At 33.6% G+C, this 21,980-nt stretch overlaps 1 protein-coding gene across 1 annotated transcript; it reads right to left on the bottom strand.

Moving 5' to 3' along the window:
* Positions 1 to 479: 479 nt before the first annotated feature.
* Positions 480 to 10,392, bottom strand: LOC147294642 (RING finger protein). The gene is made up of 4 exons (XM_086233975.1): positions 9,061 to 10,392; positions 8,900 to 8,950; positions 8,694 to 8,766; positions 480 to 813 (listed from the first exon to the last, which is right to left on the bottom strand). The coding sequence occupies exons 1-4, from the start codon at positions 10,017 to 10,019 to the stop codon at positions 628 to 630; spliced, it is 1,269 nt and encodes a 422-aa protein (XP_086090101.1). The 5' UTR covers positions 10,020 to 10,392; the 3' UTR covers positions 480 to 627.
* Between the last annotated feature and the right edge of the window lie 11,588 nt (positions 10,393 to 21,980).

Genomic DNA, 21,980 nt, shown 5'->3' on the forward strand with positions numbered 1-21,980 from the left:
ACAACCATTGTCTACAAATCTTAACATAGTCCTCCTATCTAGTGGCTGGGTTGGCTACTTACACAAGGCATGAGACCACAATCAAGTTAAGTCCATTAAAGTTGTAGCCTAATACCGTCAAGCACGTACCTAAGGCATATGGCATTTTGTTAATTATTTACACAGAAATTTCATACTAACATATACAAATTGTATCACCAAATTCTGCACTTATTTTGCTGATTAGACCACCCGTAGTACGTAGTTGTGTCGTCATATTGTATAAATTTGTGTCCACTAGTCATTCAGAAAAGAGAAACAAAAGAGAAAATCTACATTAATCAATAATTAATATATCACATATTGGAGCTTGTACTAGTTATAACATAATGATAAGAAATAGTTATCAAGCCCGCATGTAGGTTTGAGATACACTCTGGGTTATGTTATTGACACCCCAAAACCATAATTAAACTTGGTTTGGGGTATTCCCAACTATTTTCTCCATCAATTAGAGAAGTGAAAAGAAAAAAGAAAACCATTGATTATAAATTAAGAAAAAAGAATGCAAAAAAAGAGGGGGGTTTACATAAATAAACAATAATACAACCTGGGACCCGATGATTAAATTATGGGGAAAATTGAGTTTTAAGCAGTAGTCATTGTAGTAGTAGAAGTAGTCCTAGCATAGTGCAGCACCATGACATGATCAGTGGTTGTTGAGGAGTCTGGAAGCAAAGTGGTGACTGCGTCCCTTAGACTCCATATGTTATCTCTTACATGCTGCAACGTCAAGAAAGGTTGAAGCTCTTGTCCTCTACATGTTATCTCTACCTGCAGTTGTTTTCATCCATCAATCCCAATCACACCCACACACACACACCCACACCCACGTGTGACATTATTAGTAATGAATTAATAGTACGTACTGTAACATATATGATGATGACAAAGAGAAAGAAGAAGCAAATCATACAGTGATGGGCTAGCAATGCAGATCGATCAGATCTCACATGCATGAAAAGATCCAAGTTCAGAGATGCAATGATATCGTACGTGCTATTGTAATAATTATGCATGTTAGAACAAAATTATGGAGCTCAACTACCCTTTTTCGTTTCTTTGGCTAAGTGTGGATAGTCATGCAGATTCTAAACAAGGAATTCTTCCTTTACATTATACTTAAAGAATCAAACGCCTTATCTATTCTAATTCTAATTTATTTCTCCACTCTCCTTTACTACTTAGTCTAACTTTTTAATTTTCTTACATAATAAATCTATAAGTCACTCTTATTAATTAGTACATATATATATATATATGATTATTTGTTATGTACTCAAATTGTCTATAACTATTTAGTATAAGTGATCACATTTCGTCTCTCTTTGTCACAGTAGGTGTTGAGTTAAAAACTTATAATCATAAGTTAATTAATAAAATACAAACATTTTTCAAATAATTATAATTAAGCATAAATTATCAAATGTTAAAAATAAAAAACAAAAATCAGTAAATATAAGGTAATGTTGAAGTCATGCTTTGTCACTAGCTTACGTATTCCCATGCTATATGTGCTCCATATAAATCTTTGTAACGTCTACTTTACACATAATCTCTCTCAACTTTTTATCTTTACTCCACGAGATTCTCTTGCCCCACCCCCACACTCGGACGTTAATAAACTTTTATTTTTCAAAACCAAAACAGCACTCTTATAAAAGTTACATATATATAAGTACGTAGAATTATATTTCTATTATTATTATTATTATTATTATTATTATTATTATTATTATTATTATTATTATTATTATTATTATGTAATAATTGTAATTTTCTGATACAAAATAATGACTTTATTGCAAAATAAAAAGAAAAAAACTGCTTCGGTCAGCGGTCAGGCATTGAAATGGATTGTATGGGGGCTACCCGCTGCCCCCTATCCCACGATATCTTAATCTTCCCGATTTTAATGATTAGGGGACCCATTCAGACTTTGCTGGTAAGCCAAAATCATGACTCTATGGACTTTAATACTTTATTATTATATTCGCAGAGAACGATACATATATCATATAATATAATCTAGAAAATAAAATCCAAAAAATCACGTAATGGATCCAAAAAGCACGGCGATGAATAGGCACTATCTTTTTTATTTTTCAAAAGGGGGGCCAAGCCAAGCCTAAGTATTCCAATCCAATTTCATTTTCATGCACGTCTCTTTCACGTTGCTTCTAAAAACCCTAATATTATGAAAGGTCAATATTCCTTCATGAACTAGCTTCCACCGTATGATCGATCTTCGTTAATATATACATGTTTTTAACTGAATATAATAATCTCTAAGATACTGCTTGAAACCTGGCAAAGCCAAGTTGTTTAAGCTGTCGTTTTTCATATTAGCTAACAAGGATTATCCTTGTATTTTTTTAGTGTGCATGCATCGCATTCACCAACCATATACTATTTATTTTCATGGTTTTTAAATAATTAATTAATTGTCTGTCTTTCATGCTTTTATTTTTGTTGTTATATCAACAACTTGCATGGAATGATTCTGTTGTAGACTTACCCCTCATGCATTATTAATTAATGCTTTAATTCCTAGCTCCAACGTAAGTATGTATTTTATTGTCTATGTCTATTCATGTTTGCGATTGGTGAAGTAATCTAGACATCTATTCAAAAATCAATTGACATTGAGAGGAATAGCTCAAATTCTTATAAGTTTACTATGAAGCGCCTCATATTTTCAATGCGGGATCTTTCTCTCAACACGCCCCTCACATGTGGCGTCACTCATGCCTAACACGTGGATAATTCATATTGAGTGACGTGGGAGCACATGTGGCCTTTTGACACAACACGTGGATAGCCTGCTCTAATACCATAAAAGAGTCTAGGCATTCATCTCAAAACCAAATGGCAATGAGAGGAGTAGTTCAAACCCTTATAAGCTTATTATGCAAAACCTCACATTTTCAATGTAACATGTTTCTCTCAACAGTTAGTTGTTGTCGAAGAGATGATGATGAGGTGTTTTAAATAGCCTGCATCAAAGTGCAGCACTTAAGGTTTTGATGGCACTTTTAACTTTTAAGCACAAAGCCACAAATTAACAATGTATATATGGGAAAAGATGGCAAATTACAAGGGCCTACCGCCTACATTAGCTGTCTTTGAAAGATATATGAGGATGAGTTGAAAGGAACGAAAGCGTGACGAAAGAGAAGAGATAAAGAGGGATAGAGAGAGAACTAAACGCATGCAATAGGTTTTGAGAATGACAGGGTCCACGTGTGATTTTTTAGGCCCTACAATATAATTTGGATCGACGGGTAAGTGTTATTATCGACACTTTTTTGTATGGCAATGAGTGTCAACTGGCCAAGATAATCAAAAATTAGCTTACGACTTAAAGTCAATGAAGTAATTACAAACAAAAAAAGAAAGGTTTGGAAACCATGCTATTGATTAATGCAGTAGATATATGTTATCCATGTTCATAAAAAAAGATTCTCTATGCTTCTCATGGATTGTGGTTAATCATCATATTGCAAAACATATTAGAAATATATATATATATATATATACACACACACATATAATGGGTGCCTAATTAGCTAGCTAGTGTGAAAACAAATCAAAGAACTCAAAAGATAATTTATGTATTGAATTATCGATCATGTGAGGATATCAAATCATCGAGAGAGAGAAAAAGTCCTAAATTTACGCTAAAATCAGAAGACACTAAGTATATTATATGTAATAAGTTGGAGCTCATCTTTCACAATTCAGACCCACTTATAAATCTAATGATTGGGCATGTAGTTGCATGCCAGGTGTGAAGGGTACGAGTTGGCTTTCCGGACGGCATGGCAAAATATTTCTCCCTAGCTACAAAAAATTATGTGCCAAGGGATTCACACCACCTGGGCGGTGGATTCAAAACAATAAAGACATCGCTGAGTCAATGGCTAATGTTGAGTTATATATATATAACAAAGTACGTGAAAATTAATATTGAGTATATGTATTTAAAAAGCCAAGGATCGAGAATGTTTAGTGTGTCACACATCTTAAATAATTGCCACATATTATATTGTCTATATGGTATAGATTATAGAATATATACGGGTGACTCATGACTGTTTTGTGAGAAGGCCGGTATGTATATATAAAAATTTGGGGATAAACACTAAACAGTACTGCCTGCAGAGTTTTGATCGTTGGTTGTTGTATAGCTGTTTTGTTAGGGAATGTTAATATTATAAGATACTGTCTCTATCTCATCTCCTAACTTCATGGCATGAAGTACAAGGAAACAAAAGAAGCAAATGTATCCAAATCATCGTAAAACATTTTAATATATTACCTATAACGTACGTACATACGTATTTTGTTGGTTTCATTATTATTCTTTCAAAAACTTTATGTAGTACTGGTAAATATATGATGTAGAGGGTCAACAACTATTTATAATTTAGAAAATTACTCAAAACCAACTTAAAATTGCAAAACTTAGTTATAAAAAATTGGCATGTAAAGTATGCCATGCAGTTCAGGTCAAATCTATAATTTAGCTAGGTTTAACAAAGACATGGGATATATATATGCATATAAATCATATATAATTTAGGTCAAGAGAAGACAAACTCAACTACCACTATGTGATTTTGTATAAATATACCCCTTTAGTTTTGATCTTGATTTTATACATGTAAATTAAGTTGGGAATGCGCTTAATTTGTCATTTTCTTCTTGATATTTGTGTTGGTTCCTATTTATATAATATGTGTGTCATAATGTTATAATAATTTCTAGAGTACGTAATAGCGTTTTCTTGTTGTTTTATTGATTAATAATTCATAATGTTATATATATATATATATATATATATATGCTATGGCCTGCAAATTAAAATGAGCTGAGCTGACTTCATTTTCTGTTCCAACACTTTTTCTTAGTATATATATAGGAAGGTGATTTTCGCACTTTTCTTTTCTTCATTTGTATTCCTTCTTATTTTTTTAAATGTTTGTATGTATTTTTATTATTTGTTTTCCACATCTATCCTTTAATTATAAAACGTCACCAATGTAAAATTAAATTCTACACATTTAATTTTTTAAAATTGTCATAATTATCTCTATTTCTCTTTTAAAATAAAGAAACACTATTATGTAATCCCTTCCCCTTTTGTGCGTCTTCTTCATATATAGTATATCTCTCTTTGCTTACTAAGCTATCATGTAACATTCATTCATTAAAAAATCAAATATGCTACATATAAGGAGTGGTTGCTTGGCATGGGATCATTTTTATTGGCAATGGCGAAGAAAAAAAATTAAAAGACCCAATTAAAAGTGAGGGAATAGACAAATTGAAAAAACCCCCAATTAATTTCAAAAAACAAAACCTGGTCATCATTAAAGAAGAAGATACATAAATCATGACCCTCATGAAGAAAACCCAGAAAAATATGACAGGCTAAATATTTTTTCTAATAAAAGTATAGAATGATGATTGAAATCACATGATTGGTTCACAAAAGAAAAAAAGAAATCATGGTGGCTTAGAAGACAAAGAGATGCAATATGAAGAAGATACGACGAGGGGGAGAGAAAACTACTTACTTTTTTTTTTTTCTTAAAATAAAGATGAGAGAATTCATGAAAAAATAATCATTAAGAATTTAAGATAATTAAAATAAAAATTCAAAAGCCATAAAGGTAGATTTGAAAAAATATATAATAAAAACATACAAAATACATAAATAAATTAAGGAAATGGAGTATAAACGGAAAAAATAGGAGTGCAAAAATTATATATATATAACTTAATATCCTATTTTTCAGGACGTTGATTAGTTTTCCTATGTGATTTAATTACTCAGCTTTCACACACAAGATATCTCTACAAATTTCTATCTTGTTAATTGGATCTGTGGTTGACATTAATAACTCCAGTTCTTCCAAGCAAATTTTTGTGTATGCATGTATGTGTGTGTATATATATATATATATATGATGCTTTGTTAATATAAAGGGAGAAATTAATTATATATGGATCAACTGAAGAATCACAATTAATACGATTTTAATTAAGTAGATTCATAATTATTATATGATCCCCTACAGCTATTTCTAATGAACTTACATATTTACAAAAAAAAAAAAAACCCAAAAATAATTCAAAGAAAATGTACCACCGGCAAAGTTTGGTTTGAGATCGAACCTCATAATTTCTTAAATTTTGAAAAGAAATTTAGATTAATGTTTCTTCTTTTAGTGAGAAGATTTATGTTTTTAATTCATGTCAGAAAGTACTTGATATTAATTATAACCTAATCAATTATAGCTTCAACTTGCATGCATGGAATTAAATTAATATACCCTAAATGTATATGTGTGCCATGCATGCATTTTCATTGAGTTATATATGATTAATATATAACCTACAGGCGTACAGCTAGCTCTGACTTTGTTGATCATATATAATAGCTGACTTTAGAATCATGATTTAGGCCTTCACGTAACATTTAGTATTGAATACTAAAATTCCATTTAACTTCTCTACAATGATTAATTAAAACCATGATTAATTCGCTTTTTGGTCCAGAATTTTGTCCAATTATCCTATAGTCGATGAATGAGCTAAATTATAGTTTACTCATTACATAAAGAATTTTATAATTTAAGAATGCTAAGAGTCAGGATGCAGTAAGCTAATCCTTAAAGGGTATAATTAATTTTACTTCACTTGTGCAAAATTTAAGTCACTTTAAACATGAATTATGTTTCATATGTTTTAAAGATACAAGTAGTAAAGAATTTTACTTCATCATTAATAATTATTAGAAACTTGTAGTGGTATTCCATGATGAGGTGTGTGTTAGAAGAATTGATCGAATGCAATGATGGTGCCGCAAGAATATTATGCATATTATATACATACAACTATCATTTTATGAGTAATGCATCTCATGCACACCTAGCTATCATATATTATTACTCTAAAACTGTATAAAATCTGGTCATGGTTCTCTTACTACGTACAGCTATATATGCTGATCCTTATGCATATACGCTTGTATGCTAAATATATATAGAGTTAGTTCCCTTCATTAACATGCTACGTACTCACTGCATGCATATGAAAAAAGAACCAAATTCCTAAGTTTAGCCATTTTTTGTTTTTCTAAGGCTTAACAATTTGAGAGATCGGACATCGAGAAAAAAAAAGGCTTAAAATCAAAAGTACAATTCAAGATGAGTGAAAGTTAAAAATAGGTTTCAAATATAGTTTATTAATTTTATAATCAGTTTCAGATTAATACAGTGTGACAAGATCGATCGATTTGTTAATATTAAGTAAAATTAATTTGTATATAATATATCTAAATTGACGATAGTTTAAACATCAATCTAAGACACGTTTTACAAGCCAAATTAAGTACTCTATTTCTCACCGATCATCAATTTGAAAATCAACTCCAATAGTATGTTTGTACCTCAATGTATAGTACAATATATATATATATATATAATGGGGAGTAAAACACTAGTACGTGTTAATTAGCATCAATTTTTTGAACTTGAAATTAATGTGGTAGGTGTTAAGATTCATGACCTGAAAGAGAACTAATTATGCGAGAGAACTAATTAAGCGAGAGAACGAGAGGCAAAAAGGAAAGACACTACATTGCTTCTAGTAAGTAATATACTATCTATACTAAGGTAACTCACAATAACAGTAAAACTAATCAACTGCTTACACGTACTACTAACTAGGCCTATGGCTTAACAGTACAGGGAAAGGGTTCAGATGATCCTAATACGGAGCTTAATGAAATTAATTTCCTAATACTCCAATTCCTAGTGTTTCTTTCCTAGTGTCTTTTTCTTATAGTGGTGTGTTTCTATCTTTAGTAATATAGATTTTTTCCTTTCTTTTTTTTTTTTTTTTTTGAATTTTGGTTGTGCCTTATCCAGCTTTCCATGCATGCAGGTATTGCCAGTTCATTGAAATGTTACTTTCATTAATGTTCAGATATGAAACAGGAAACCCCTTTATGCAACGAACGAAAGGTCATTCATTTCTCTACCATTAAGATTTTGAGGTTTGGACAAGGCCCAAGGGGTGGTAGGTAAAACTCTTAATTAGCTAGCTAGCATATATGTCATCTACCATATATTGAACTTTACCCTTTAAATCCATGGCCAAATTAAATCGTCCCACTAACTAAACATAAGCTGAAGACCCAGATAGAAAAACACATTAATTCCCATTATTAGAAAATAGATAATGGAGCAAAAGGGGCTAATAATACAAAAAGAGAATAGATGACTCTCTGGAAATATACTCACCACCTAAAAATATGGTTTTATCATAAGAAACAAATACAACCAGAGAAGCCCATTTTAGTTCTGCTGTTTCTATCATGTCTCTAGCGAACACCAACCATGTGCATATAATTACTTGACAAACATAAACAATTTATAGCTTCATTAATTAATTTTTCTCTTTGTTCGATCGTGTGTTCTCTTATGCAGTCGTGTTTTTTTCTTGGTGATCATAAATTAATTCGTAAGTAAAGAAGCAGCGCTAGCTAGAAATAAATAAAGGTACCAATTCATCAACTACTTCAATTCGTTAACTAAAGATTTTGTGATTTAAATAAGTTGGAAGTAGTGTTAATTACATACCTCTGATTCGCTATCCAGTCTGAGCTTATTAACCAGATACTTCTTTATCAATCGAACTGTCATTCTTCCATCTCTAAATTTTCAAAAAAACAACAAAAACAAAAATATTGTAGTGATTAAGTAAGTAATTAAAAGGAAAATTTAAATTAAAGGCCACATTATAACATGAACTCCGAAGATATGGAGGGCGGGATAGAAAATGTTACTTGATTCTGAGGTAGGTTTTGGGTATCTGAGGCAGGAAGGGTTCTTTTACTCTGCATTCATTGACAAACCCAGCAAAGTTAGTTGAATACAAAAATTTACAAAAAAAAAAAAAAAGAGTGGGACCGGCTACGAATTAAGGTGTAGTTTGTGCAGTACTTACTGGTTTTGTGAAGCTTGGAGCGTAAACCAAATGCCGGAGTGGGGCCTCCTGGGAGGATCCACAAGTCTGAAATCGAAGGTCGGGCCAGCAACTGCAACGTCGTGATGATATTGAAGTCCAGGATTCGTACTTGAAGTGTGGAGTAGGTGTTGAGGATGAAATGGGCGTGCAAAATAGGATGAGGTCGAGGCCGTAGTTCCTATATTAAGCGGGAATGGCCTAAATGCCCAGTTCACAAACCCCTCCTGCTGCTGTTGCTGTTGATGAAGAGGAGGAGGAGGAGGAGGAGGATATAAGCTTGCTGCGGAGGAGCTACTCATTCCCTGGTGTTGAAAATATAAAGAAGCAGTAGTCGCAAAATTGGAATTAAACGCCAGCCGAGAATTATAATTCGGATGAGGATTAGGAACATGGAAGATTGGCGGCATAGACGACGACGTCGTTGGTCGTGTTGGTGAAATATCAATATGATGAGGACCCGTTGCCGGTAATAGATCCAGTTCAACCAATCCAGAAGTCATCTTTCTGGCTGCCGCTTGATGATTGTTGCTGTTGGTTTCTTCATGGCTGCCTAAACCCAATTGGAGCCATCTTTCGTCTCTGTCGACGACTTGTCGGGCAATATTAATATCCTTAGAACTGGAGGCGGCGGCTTCTTCTTCGTTGAGACTGTTGGTTCTGGATTCATCTTCAGCCATGAATGGAGGAGGACCCACCAGGACTTGATCAGATCCTAATAAACAAGAATATTGATCTCTAATATTATTATTCTTATTATTGTACTCATAACCAGCAGCACCTTCTTCTACTTGACTCATAAGCTGATGATGATGATCTCCAAAGCTGATCTCCTCCGCCGTATTGTTGTAATAATTGGCACCGCATCCACCATAACCGCCGTAAATTTGATGTTGTTGGTTTTTGGAAGATAAGTTTTGGGCAGAAGGAACCATGGTCATTTCGGACTATCCACCGACCCGCTCCGCCTGCACTTTGGAGTAATCTTCAAAATATTGTGGCTCAACGTCGTCGTCCTCTCAACTACTTGAGCCATGGATTAATGATGTTAATAAATTACAAACTAGTAGTTTATTATATGGTGTTGGTGCCATGGGAGTACTGCTTACAAGGACGAGTCGTTTTTGTAGTGGTGGAATCAAGGAAGAGAGAGACACCCATTAACGTGCGAATACTGCTTCCGGTCCTTCTGGAGATGATGTGGGTTTTTGTTTGCTCTAGTTTCATCCTAGTAGAGAAGGACGAGAATAAACCTTGCAAATCTCACTTTCCATTAATTCTATTTCTTTGGAAGCTTGTGGAGATAGATGAAATAGTATTTGCAGAGAGAGAAGGAAGAGATGGTGGTCCGTCCGTTATATAAAATATATTTATTGTTCTTCTATATATGCTCGATCAAGGAGAGGTCGAATAGTGTTTTTTTTTTCTTCTTTTTATTTCTTGACTTTATTCAGAAGAAATTTACGTTCCACCTGTTTTCTAATATATAAATTGGGGATGCTTCGTGTACAGTATATTATTTACAAACAAATACGCAAATACTTTGTTCTCATTTGGGGCTTTGTATTTATCAATGATATATTATGAAAGTTTAGTAATAACTTCCATGAATCCGTGATATTCATTCTCAAAAATAATTACATGTAAAGTATAATTAAGTAGCTTTACAAAATGAATGTTTGTGCATCCATCTTTAATTTGCATATGTGTTATGCATGAATTGAATGAGTTTCCATATGTTCCAAATTAGATAAAAGGACATATAACGGTTAATTCTCTCCTTTTGAGATATCTCTAAAAGATCCCTTTTTAGCCTTAGCAGTAGTGGATTTATGTGCCAAAGCCAGTACTATTAGGCCCCATATATAATACTTAAGACTTATGTATGCTTTTGAATTTGGTACTCTATCTCTATCATAATCCATATATAAGACACATTAATTATATATGTTTGACAAGGATCAAAACCTTTATTTGATTTGTGAAGGTAACCAACCCTATTTGCCCATTTTCCTCTTTTTTGAGAGTCATTTATGAAAATCTATGAACTCAGCTCACATAGATGTACTCTGATTCATATACAAATATTATGTCAAAGTGACAGTGCCTTTCATATGCTATCAGCCTTATTTGCTTTAGTGCATTGGCAGCTATCATGATCACAGTTTTGCTTCTGGCTCGTACATGTAAATTTCTATTAATTAAGAGTACTAATCCCAATAAATAGTACTTATATAAACTGATTGATTAATTCTTACTACCAGGACTCATCAGAGTACTAGCTACTTGGTTTATTTTAGTCAAACAGTGAATTAAGTTTCAGTTTTGGTTTGGTTTAAGGGGTTTAATTAAAAAATAAGCAATTACTAAACTAAGTAGGCCTGAAATTGAGAAAAGGGGAAGTGGCAGGGCATAATGACATTACCTGTCTGAATAAGTACTTTTAAGGTATAAATTAATGAGGAGAACATATTAATTGGACTAAGTTCTAATTAATTAATGAAAGAGGTAATTATAAAGAAATAAATAGGGACTTGGGCATGCATGATGGTGTTTCCCCAAAACCCGAGAATCGAAACACCGCGACGTGGGCTAGATCGAATTTGTAACAAAAGGATATATATTCATATTCATATGCATATACACTAAGCATATTCATATTCGTTTCGAAAGCCATGTGCTTCCCACCCTCCCTGCACATACTGTACGGTCACTGATCGATTAATTCTCTCTCTCTCTCTCTCTCTCTCTCTCTCTCTCTCTCTCTCTCTCTCTCTCTCTCTCTCTCTCTCTCTCAAGTCTTGATCTCAACCCATCCAATTAATTAGTTTAGTTTGGATTGTTGTTTTAAAGTTCCATGTGCAGAATGCTTGGATTTAATTAGTTCAAACTTCAAAAAAACTGACATTTTAATTGGACATATATAGGAATTAGCTACAGGCTAGGATGCATGGTTGTTGTTGGGTTCCTCTCTTCCTGAAAAGCTGACCATTTTATTTCCAGCCCATCAAACGTGCTCTCTCTCTCTCTCTCTCTCTCTCTCTCTCTCTCTCTCTCTCTCTCTCTCTCTCTCTCTCTCTCTCGCCCACACCTTTACTTATTTAATTTCTTATGAAGCAAGGGGACTTTTCAAAGACGGGTCAATCAACGAATTCTCTAAACTGAAACTATATATATATATATAGTAAGGAACTCATACATAAGAACTCTCAGTTATCCAAAAGAGTGATCCATTGTCCATGTATATGTTGAGCACTAGTTCCACAGTGGTTGTCCTAAATGTTTAAAAAAATTATATATTAGCTTAAATTAATTTTTCAGGTTTTATATTCAACATATATATATATAACGGATTTCAAACTCTCATTTTAAAATAATATATGAGTTGTAAATTCTTAAGAATACATTTCACACAATCACACGCAACAAAACTAATTCCATCATATATATGTGATATGTGCTTAACCTTTGCTTCTCTCTCTTCCGCTCCCCCTTGATGATTTATAATTGTTTTAAATTCTTTTTCTTTTCTTTCTTTTCCAGATGGTGGTGCGATGTTGTTGTTGTATCTTTATTCTTTTCTACAATTAGTTGTTGCCACATATATAGATAACAATAGATCGAGAAGGCCAGAAGGGGAATTATCTGATGGTTGCGGTTGTATAGATGTAAAAGAAGCAGCAGGCAATTGCAGCAGTGTGAGACTGAGATGGCATGCCTCTGGTGAGTGGTGACAGTGCATGGGCATGGAATTCAATGACTAATTACTTAAGCTAGTCTTGGAATAAAAGCATGAAATATTATTTTTTGATGCTGATATCTTTCTACCCAAAATTCGTCCGCAAGATTTGCCTACTGCTCAACGCTCCTACTTACGTCACGCAGACTACCCTTTTTTTTTTCGGAGGGTAATTATACTTTCACAAATGATGACCAAGGTTTTTAAACGTGTATATATACATATACTAATTTGTTGAGGCTTTGGCACCTGTCAATAAGCTTTTTCTATTTTTCACCTAATTAAAATGATTTAGGGTCAGACAGGACGTACTTGGATGGAGCATCTTTAGAATTGGGCCGGCCTGCCCGGTCCATTACAGCCTTACAGGGCCAGATTGGAATTCCTCAACAGTAGACTGCAATTTCAATTTTAATTCTTGCTTTCTTTAATATATCCCCTAATCATTTTAGTTTGGTCTTGTTTACTTAATTTGATCATACTAACAGTCACAACGATCTCTCTCAATTAGTTCATTAAGTAGGGTTGACTTTGTCGATTGGGCTGGACTCAGTTGATTTTGCTATTATTTATGAGCTCAAATCTCAACCAAGCCTCATGGAGAGAGTTGAAGAGAATATATGTGGCAAGTGGTAAGGCATTAGCTATAGCAAGTATGATGCACAAGATATATATATACCTGAAAGGACCACTAGTGAAAATGGCAAAAATGATGAGTTTATCGGAGACCCAGAAAGCCATCGAAAAAGGAATTGAAAGGTAAATGAGGAAATTAATTCAGCCCCTATTGGAGGGTGGAGTAGTGGGTAGTGGACAAGTACGAAAGCATGTATTGGTGTATACGTAATAATCATATATGCATGGGATGCTGTTGTGGCCTTGGAGATTATTGTATATGATTTCATGCATTATATCGATTGGAGTCCAATATATATTGGAATTGACTTAATTAATACCGTACTAATGGGGACCAAACCATGATGGCTTCTAAATAATGGGATGCATGTTCCCATTCCAACAAGTGGGTTTACGCTATATTATGATCGATACATGATATATCCCTTCCTCCACTAAATGGTTTCTCATATTTTTTCTTTCTTTTTTATTTTTTTCCCCGGCACCCACTAAATTTAAAAAGAGACAAGAAAAGAGAGAGAAAAAAAAAATTGGCTAGCTGGGGGTTTATTATCGTCATGATGCCATCATCAATGGCATCATCATTAATTCTCCTAATTCTACCATACATGATGGGGTTGGATTTTTTTGTTTTGTTTTTAATTGTTATATATATAACTTTGATAAATACTAAATAGTTTGTTTGGTTGTGTCTGCATGTGCATGTGGTGTAATGAGTGCGAATGTCAGTCCATCTGTCCATGCATGTGATTGTGAGAGAGGATAATTCAATTTGTTGAAACAGATGAGAGAGAGAGAGAGAGAGAGAGAGAGAGAGAGTGCATGGCATGGAATGGCGTATAGCGGGAGTTTGTCAGGTATGTGAGCACGGCAGGCACAACTGCTTCGTCTGCAATGAGTCTACTTTGCTTTTGGGTTTTGAATTTTCAATATATGCATGCATGTGATGTGAGATGTGAGATGTGAGCTGAGCTAGCTGCTTAGTACTACTTCTTTCCATGGCCTATATCTACTCATTTTATTTTAATTTAAATTCAGAGCCTCTGTATGGTCAAGAGTGTAGTCAACATATTCCTCTGCCTGCCTGTGCATGCTAGCAACTCACTCCTTTTTTGTACTTGCACACATTAATATAATTGAAAAAGTCTCAACTCTGCTCAAGTGCAATTCTGCATTATTATATATTCCCAGAAAGAAAAAAAGAATTTCCCTTTCTTTTGGCCTTTTGGGGAAATGGTTATGGGGCTTGGGAAGAGCATCAACTATATTTAGTAGACAACCTCATTTTCCTTGGGAAAGAAAAGGAAACATCCAGTAAATTATTGTTACTTACAACTCGAGGAAAAAAAAACCGAATGTTACGAATGTTGATGTGAAAAAGCGACACTGGGTTTAGAAGAATAAGGCATGCATAAACCGCACCTTTTTATTTCCTAAAAAGAAGATTTAAATTCGGAAAGGTGAGGACAATAATCGAACTGTATATCATATATTGTGACTTGTGAGTGTTTGGGTAAGTACTGATTAACCTCTACACATATTTGAGTTCAAAATATTGAAAGGGCAACCATAAATTAATCATGTATTAGACATAGAAACCTTGTCTCATACACGTCAATTAATTGGTAAAGTACATTAATCAAACTGTATTATTCAAAAAATATTGCTCTAACTCTATATAATTAAGGTCATTAATTATAAAATACTAGAATTCTCTATGTCCCTCGCACTCTCTGTCATTAGCTTGCTGGTCAGTTCAGTTTTGCAAAGACTGTTTAAACCTTTAGAATTAGGTCACACAGTACGTGAGTGTGTGACAAAGGGTAGTAGGTACAGTGATCTCTCTCTCTCTCTCTCTCCGTTAATTAACTGATGACACAAAGAATAGCATATGACATGCTTTCTTTTGCAATCTTATGACAGGGACTGGTCTTAAGAGAGAAACAGTGGGGTGGTTGTGCATGTCTACTTTAATTTTATTTGTTGGTGGATAAAAAAAATCATATGTATGTAAGTTGAGGAGATGCCTCTTGAAGGCTTAATTAATGTTGGATGGTTTTGGGGTTGGCTTAAATAGGCGCCTCTCTCTCTCTCTCTCTCTCTCTCTCTCTCTCTCTCTCTCTCTCTCTCTCTCTCTCTCTCATATACATGAAGTGGTGGGGTATTGATATTGGCTGTGGGCTGTGGCCTTAAGTGTGGGGTGGGGTGAATGGGTGATCAATGATCATCATTCATTCATTCCAAAGTGAAAAGGGGGCCAACTTTCTATAAATTCTTCTGTTTTTGATTATCACTTTGCATTGCATGTCCCCTTTATGTCCAAGCAAACCCTCTCAGGTCTACACCATACTCCCCTCATATGTATATATATATATATATTCTCCCAATTAAGTTATATATAAAAAAGTAGTTATCCAACCACCCCATTTTTTGGTAAATGGGGCACCCTTTTTCAATATAATTGGATAAGTAAATATATCCATCCCCCCACTTTATGGACTAATCTATTTATAATCGAGTGTGCGCACATTAATAATCAAATTAATCAACTCCATTGAGGAATGCTCAATTGATTTATTAAAACATTTATTCACTAATCAAATTGATCCAAGATGCCTTGTACGTCAGTATGATCGATTAAAAATCTAGAGCTGAATTTATCAAATGAAACACAATATATTTGAGTATTTAACGTAATTATACAATCCTATAATTAATTCCTTAATTCTCTTGATCAAGAAAGCTAGAAGATTTATAATTGGAAGGTCTTTGTGTATATATATATATATATATACAAAAATGCTCTAAAACTAGTTAGTAAATTAATACAAATATAATCACTTTGTTGGGATCACCGCACAATGTAATCTCAAAATCTGAACCGTCTATTTTTTAGGCCCTACTTCAAAGATCATCCTTGTAAAAAATCTCTAAAAGCAGAAATCATTTAGTCATTTAATTATAACAACAACTATTTATATACTTTTATCGAAAACACTGATCGTTTATTATTGATCTCAATTAAATGGCTAAATAATTTCCAATTTAGTTGATTTTTTGCAATGATGACCTTTGAAGTATGACCTAAATAATTGACGGTTCGAATTATGAGATTAGTTAAGTGATGATTCCAAAGACATGGTTAGTTTCGTATTAACTTGCTAATTAACTAGTTAGTTTTAGAACATTCCTTATATATATATATATATACAGGCTCCTTCTATTGAGGTATACATTAACTTATTTATATTGAGGTATACCCTATTAGGGCCCACACAAGCCGTTTTGTGTCGACCCGAACCATTCATTTTTTACATCTCTATTGATAGATCATCTTTGCAAAAAATTAGCCAAATCGGAAATCATTTGCCTATTTAACTTTGATCAAATAAATAGACGAACCAAATATTTTTTATGAAACCGTTCATTTGTTTGATCAAAGTTAGATAGGCAAATGATTTCCGATTTGGCTAATTTTTTGCAAGGATGATCTATCAATGAAGATGATTCTTGTGAATGGTTCGGATCGACACAAAATGACTCGTGTGGGCCCCAACAAGGTCATACCTCAACATAAATAAGTTGAGATATACCTCAATAGAAGGAGCCTGTATATATATATATATATATAAACATTAATATTGGGACTTGCAGTTCGTTGTAGTGAAATCAATTAATTGCTAAATAATTTGTGGGCCAACAAAATATAAAGAAAACAATTTATCTATTACGGATATATACATTTTATATTTTTATATCTCTATTTCTTTTATTATGTGACAAAAAATATATACACTCCTTATATAAAAGTTTTACTCTAAAATAAATAAATAAATATATATATATATACAAAAATGTTATAAAACTAACTAGTTAGTAAGTTAATCTAAAGCTAACCACTATGTTAGACCCACCGCACAATGTAATCTCAAAATTCGAATTGTTCATTTTTTAGACCCTACTTCATAGATCATCTCTGTAAAAAATCTCAAAAATCAGAAATCATTTAGCAATTTGATTATAATAATAACCATTTATATGCTTTTATCGAAAACAATGTTCTTATATTTATTTGATCACAATTAGATGACTAAATGATTTTTTATTTAGTTGATTTTTTGCAATAATGATGTTTGAAGTAGGGTTTAAAAAATTGACGGTACGGATCATGAAATTAGTTATGTAGTGAGTCTAAAAACATGATTAGTTTCGTATTAACTTACTAATCAATTAATTTTAGAGCATGCTTATCGCAATAATTCTTTCTTGGGTTAATTACATATATATACCTCAACTATATATCACTTATCAGTTGGGTACCTCTGGTTTAAAAACTGTGCTTTTATTTTTTGTTTTTTTAAATTCTATTATTTTTTAATATTTTATATCATTTTCAAAGTTTTATTAATATTTTATTATTTTTTGTTTACGTGGTTATTTTTTAATATTTAATGGTGGAGTCTGTGTGTGCCACGTCAGCGCTACGTATGCAGATAACGATCAGACTAACGGAGATACTTAGTTGACGAAATATTGAAGTTGATGTACCCTAATGAAAGTTTTTAAACCAGAAATACCCAACTGATAAGTAATGTATAGTTAAGGTATATATATATATATATATATGTAATTAACCATTTTTTCTTCTATGTATGAGGAGTGAGAGCACAGGCACGCTTGGTGATTTGACCAAAGCAATTGCACACATATATGCATGGGTAATTACGAATGAATTTAAAAGAGAATTAGCGGCAGTAAGTAATTATAAATATATATGATCAAAGTAACAGAGTTAACGACGCACTGCGCTTACAAGCTACATCTTAATTTGCATGTCACCAAACCCTAAATATTCCATTCTTTTCTATTCCCTTTCTCTTCTTCACTGCTTCCCACTCACTATCATCACCACAAACCTCATCATTCCCAACTCTCTCTTTTTTTTACTCTTTGATTTTTCTATACTTTTTGCTATTTTTTCTTGGCCTGCTGGTTTTCAGAGATTGAATGCTTTCTTTGTAAAACCTACCACTTTCTTCCTTTTATCATTGTTAATTCTTACATCCTCCTGTGTGATTATTAATTTTACTACCAAAAGGGTACTTGCAATTACACTCAAATTGACTTGGAGATCACCTTTTGCGTTTTCTTTTTCGCATCTCTCTCTCTCTCTCTCTCTCTCTCTCTCTCTCTCTCTCTCTCTCTCTCTCTCTCTCTCTCTCTCCGTTTTTCTCAACAAGTTAGGAACATGAATTCCAAATGGGTACTCGGGGTCTGGTTATTTAGCTACAATATTAATTCAACCCTTTAAACATATGTCTTGATTGCTTCAAACAGATCAATTTTTTTTTTTTTTTGAGCTAGCTCAAACAGATAAATTAGTAGATAAATTATTTTACAATTTATATTTAAATTTTCACCACTTTTGCATGTCAATTGATGGCCTTGGAAGGCAATCAAACCTTTTCGATCGCTTTCCTTTCCCCTCACTCAAATTAGATGATGGTACTTTTGATGGCTGCCAGCCAGGTCATGAATCATGATCTTTTGCGGAGGCTCTAATGTATTAATTTGAAAAGAACCAATATCCTCTTCTTATTTATTAAAGGAACGCAATGACTATTCATATTCAATAAGGGGATAAGAGGCTGATGACTCCCAAGAGCTCTTATCGACGGAGTCATTTGGCACCTCGATGTCGTTAGAACCATATTGCAAAGTTGGTATATATATATATATATGGTTACAGAAACTATAATTACATACTAACTTGTTTCCTTAAAAGTTAAAACATTGAAACTCAATATAAGAAGAAGATATAATGTATAAGTTGGTATAATGTATTAATATTATTATTGTGATATATATATATATATATATCATTTCATGGTCTGATCAGATGTGGTACAGTGGTAGCATGTAGCCTAACTGCCTAAAGCAGCAGGTAGCTTTCTATTAGCCCATCCCAAGGCCCAAGGTGATCATTATTACCTCTCCACTAGCTAGCACTGTTGTATAATGTACAAATATATATATAATATGAAACGTGGATAATTATACCTACATGCCCTTTTTAATTTCGACCAACCCTAAGATTTTTCCACGACAATATCCCTCATTGTGTACATGAGATGAGAGTCTATATATAATAAGGCCATGATTAATTTAGACCAATTATAATCTACTTAATAACAACCGCCCTTGTTATTTCTTCATAATTATTACAATTTCATTATAAATGAAGGAATTATACTATAACCAAAGAGAAGCAACAAAAGAATTATAATATAATTGACCAATGAGATCTGAATAATAGGAATCCATGTCGAGTCTGATACATTGATATGAATGATGATAAATTGAGAATGAAAGTTGAAAGGGCAGGTGGCAATGTGGCATGGGCATGCATGCATGCATGTGCATGATAGAGAAGAGGTGAGTGAGGTGAGCTAAGGTGGGTGGGGTGCGGAATAAAACTTGCCTGCACCCCCTGTTTCACCAGCTGGCATCCCTCTCTCTCTATCTCTCTCCTCTCTCTCTCTCTTTCCCTCTCTCTCTTTCTCCCTTTTTTGTCTCTTGTGACACCACCTGTCCCCCTAAAACGGGGGCAGGTAAGTTTCACTCGTGGGGTGCGTGGTGGTTCACGATAAGAGAGTTACGCCCTCGACATTCCCGACAAGACAAGGGCTGGGTCTGGCTGGGCCATAAAATTCCACGCTTTTGCATGGACAGGCGTGGTGGGCCCCACCCTCCCCTGACTCCTGACTGCGCGTGCAAAGCCGGACTTCGTGGGGGGCTCTCCTGTGGGCCCCCAACTAATGTTCATCAGTACATGATGTAGTATTCTCTTTCTCTGTTCCTCATTTTCTATTACCCCATCATTATCTTTCTCTCACTACTAATCCACATTGCCTGCAAGGCTGCAACACTTTCAACCCTATTATATTAATACCACCCTGTTTCATGTTTCACTAATTTCCGGATTATTTTATGACCAGCTATAATAATTAACTATGAAAATTAATTTTTTTTATTTTATTTGTTTCTGCAGTTGTATATATTATTAAGCTTTATTGGGTTGCATTGCATTGTCATGGTTGAGTCACGTGGACGTTTGATTAGTAAGGAAAAGTGGAAAGTGAAACAGTTAGTAATGGGAACGTGAATCTTGCTAGCTAGCTAGCTCAATGCGTCCGCACTTAATAGAACAACATTCATCAATCATCTGCTTTTACATATCGTCTTGTAATTCCACTGCTAGCTAACATCCATCTTGACAAGATGGCTCATCACAATCACCTTTTATATATACATGGTCAACTATATATGCCCAACATGCACAAACAAAATCTCCGAATTTAACTTTCCTTTTTTCAATATTATCTCTTTCATGGTATAATGAATGTATTTTTCAACCAAGAAAAAAATATCTTGTATACCATTTACTTTATTATGGCAGATAAGGTCAAGTTTGAATGAATGAATTCTTTCTTCTATAAATTTTGTTTTGTTTGCATTGCAGGTTTCAGCAAACACTGAAAGTCTGAAACACGTAAGTCTTTGCGTACATGAATAATAAAGAAAGTACTACTCTCAATAAGTAGCTTTAGCGAGCTAGGTGATGTGCAAACAAAACAAGTGGAAGGGTAGTGATGAGTGATGAGTGCACTGCATGTCAATTGTCAAATAAGACAATTAAGCTCATCATGTTCAAATTCTTTTCTGAAAAAAGTAAATTTTAAGACCGGCCATCATGTTTGTATATATATATGCGTATTAATTCTTATGGCACACTGCAATATTTTAGCCCCTCGGCCCCACCACCACCTATCAGATATATACATACATACATACCTAGCTATCAGATGTATACGTGTGTTCACTTCACGCATGCATGCGTCCATAGCGAAACTATTTCACCCAACAATTTTGTCCTGAATTATATATTCGATCACCTGCATATATTGTCAGGCTAAATGCTAATTAAGCTGCTAAGAGTTTACCACTCACTATCAACAAATAAAAAAGAGGGGGGAGCTAGAAAGGAAATCTCTATAATAATTGTCAGTGCAATAATTTGACCCACAAAAAAATTTATCAGTGCAATATCATTTTCCTTTGAAATTCTTTATTTTCTTGGTGGGGTCTTTTTTTCAGTCGGGTCCTTGATTTGAAGTCTGAGACTTGGAAGTAGGAAAAACATACTCCTAGCATATCAGAATTCAGAACAGAGGCGTTCCAATTCATTGGGCAGTGATCTGTTGTCAGATAGGTTTGTTTCTTAGCCTTATAGTGTTTGTGGCCCTTGTGGGTGGGTTCATATTTCTGATCCATCTGACATACACCTTCTTCCCATCCCATGTGAATATGTGATCGGAAGTACTTCTTATATTCTTTGCAAATTAATCAATTTCACCAGGGTCAAAGTAAAATGATGAATTTTGAAGACCAGTTTTGGTTACAAATGGTGGCCCATAAGCCCTTTTATATTATTTCACTCACATTTTTACTTAATTAATTCATTGCA

This window comes from Dryas octopetala, chromosome 2, assembly GCF_963921425.1.
Source record: "Dryas octopetala chromosome 2, drDryOcto1.1, whole genome shotgun sequence".
Classification (NCBI taxonomy): Eukaryota; Viridiplantae; Streptophyta; class Magnoliopsida; order Rosales; family Rosaceae; genus Dryas; species Dryas octopetala.

What these genes read in the sequence shown, in the direction of transcription:
- LOC147294642 (XM_086233975.1), bottom strand. Translation starts at nt 10,019, where the DNA reads ATGACCATGGTTCCTTCTGCCCAAAACTTATCTTCCAAAAACCAACAA. An exon ending in CTCCAAGCTTCACAAAACCA is followed by an intron (nt 8,951 to 9,060) that starts GTAAGTACTGCA and finishes CAATGAATGCAG; the next exon opens with AGTAAAAGAACCCTTCCTGC. An exon ending in AAAACCTACCTCAGAATCAA is followed by an intron (nt 8,767 to 8,899) that starts GTAACATTTTCT and finishes TTGAAAATTTAG; the next exon opens with AGATGGAAGAATGACAGTTC.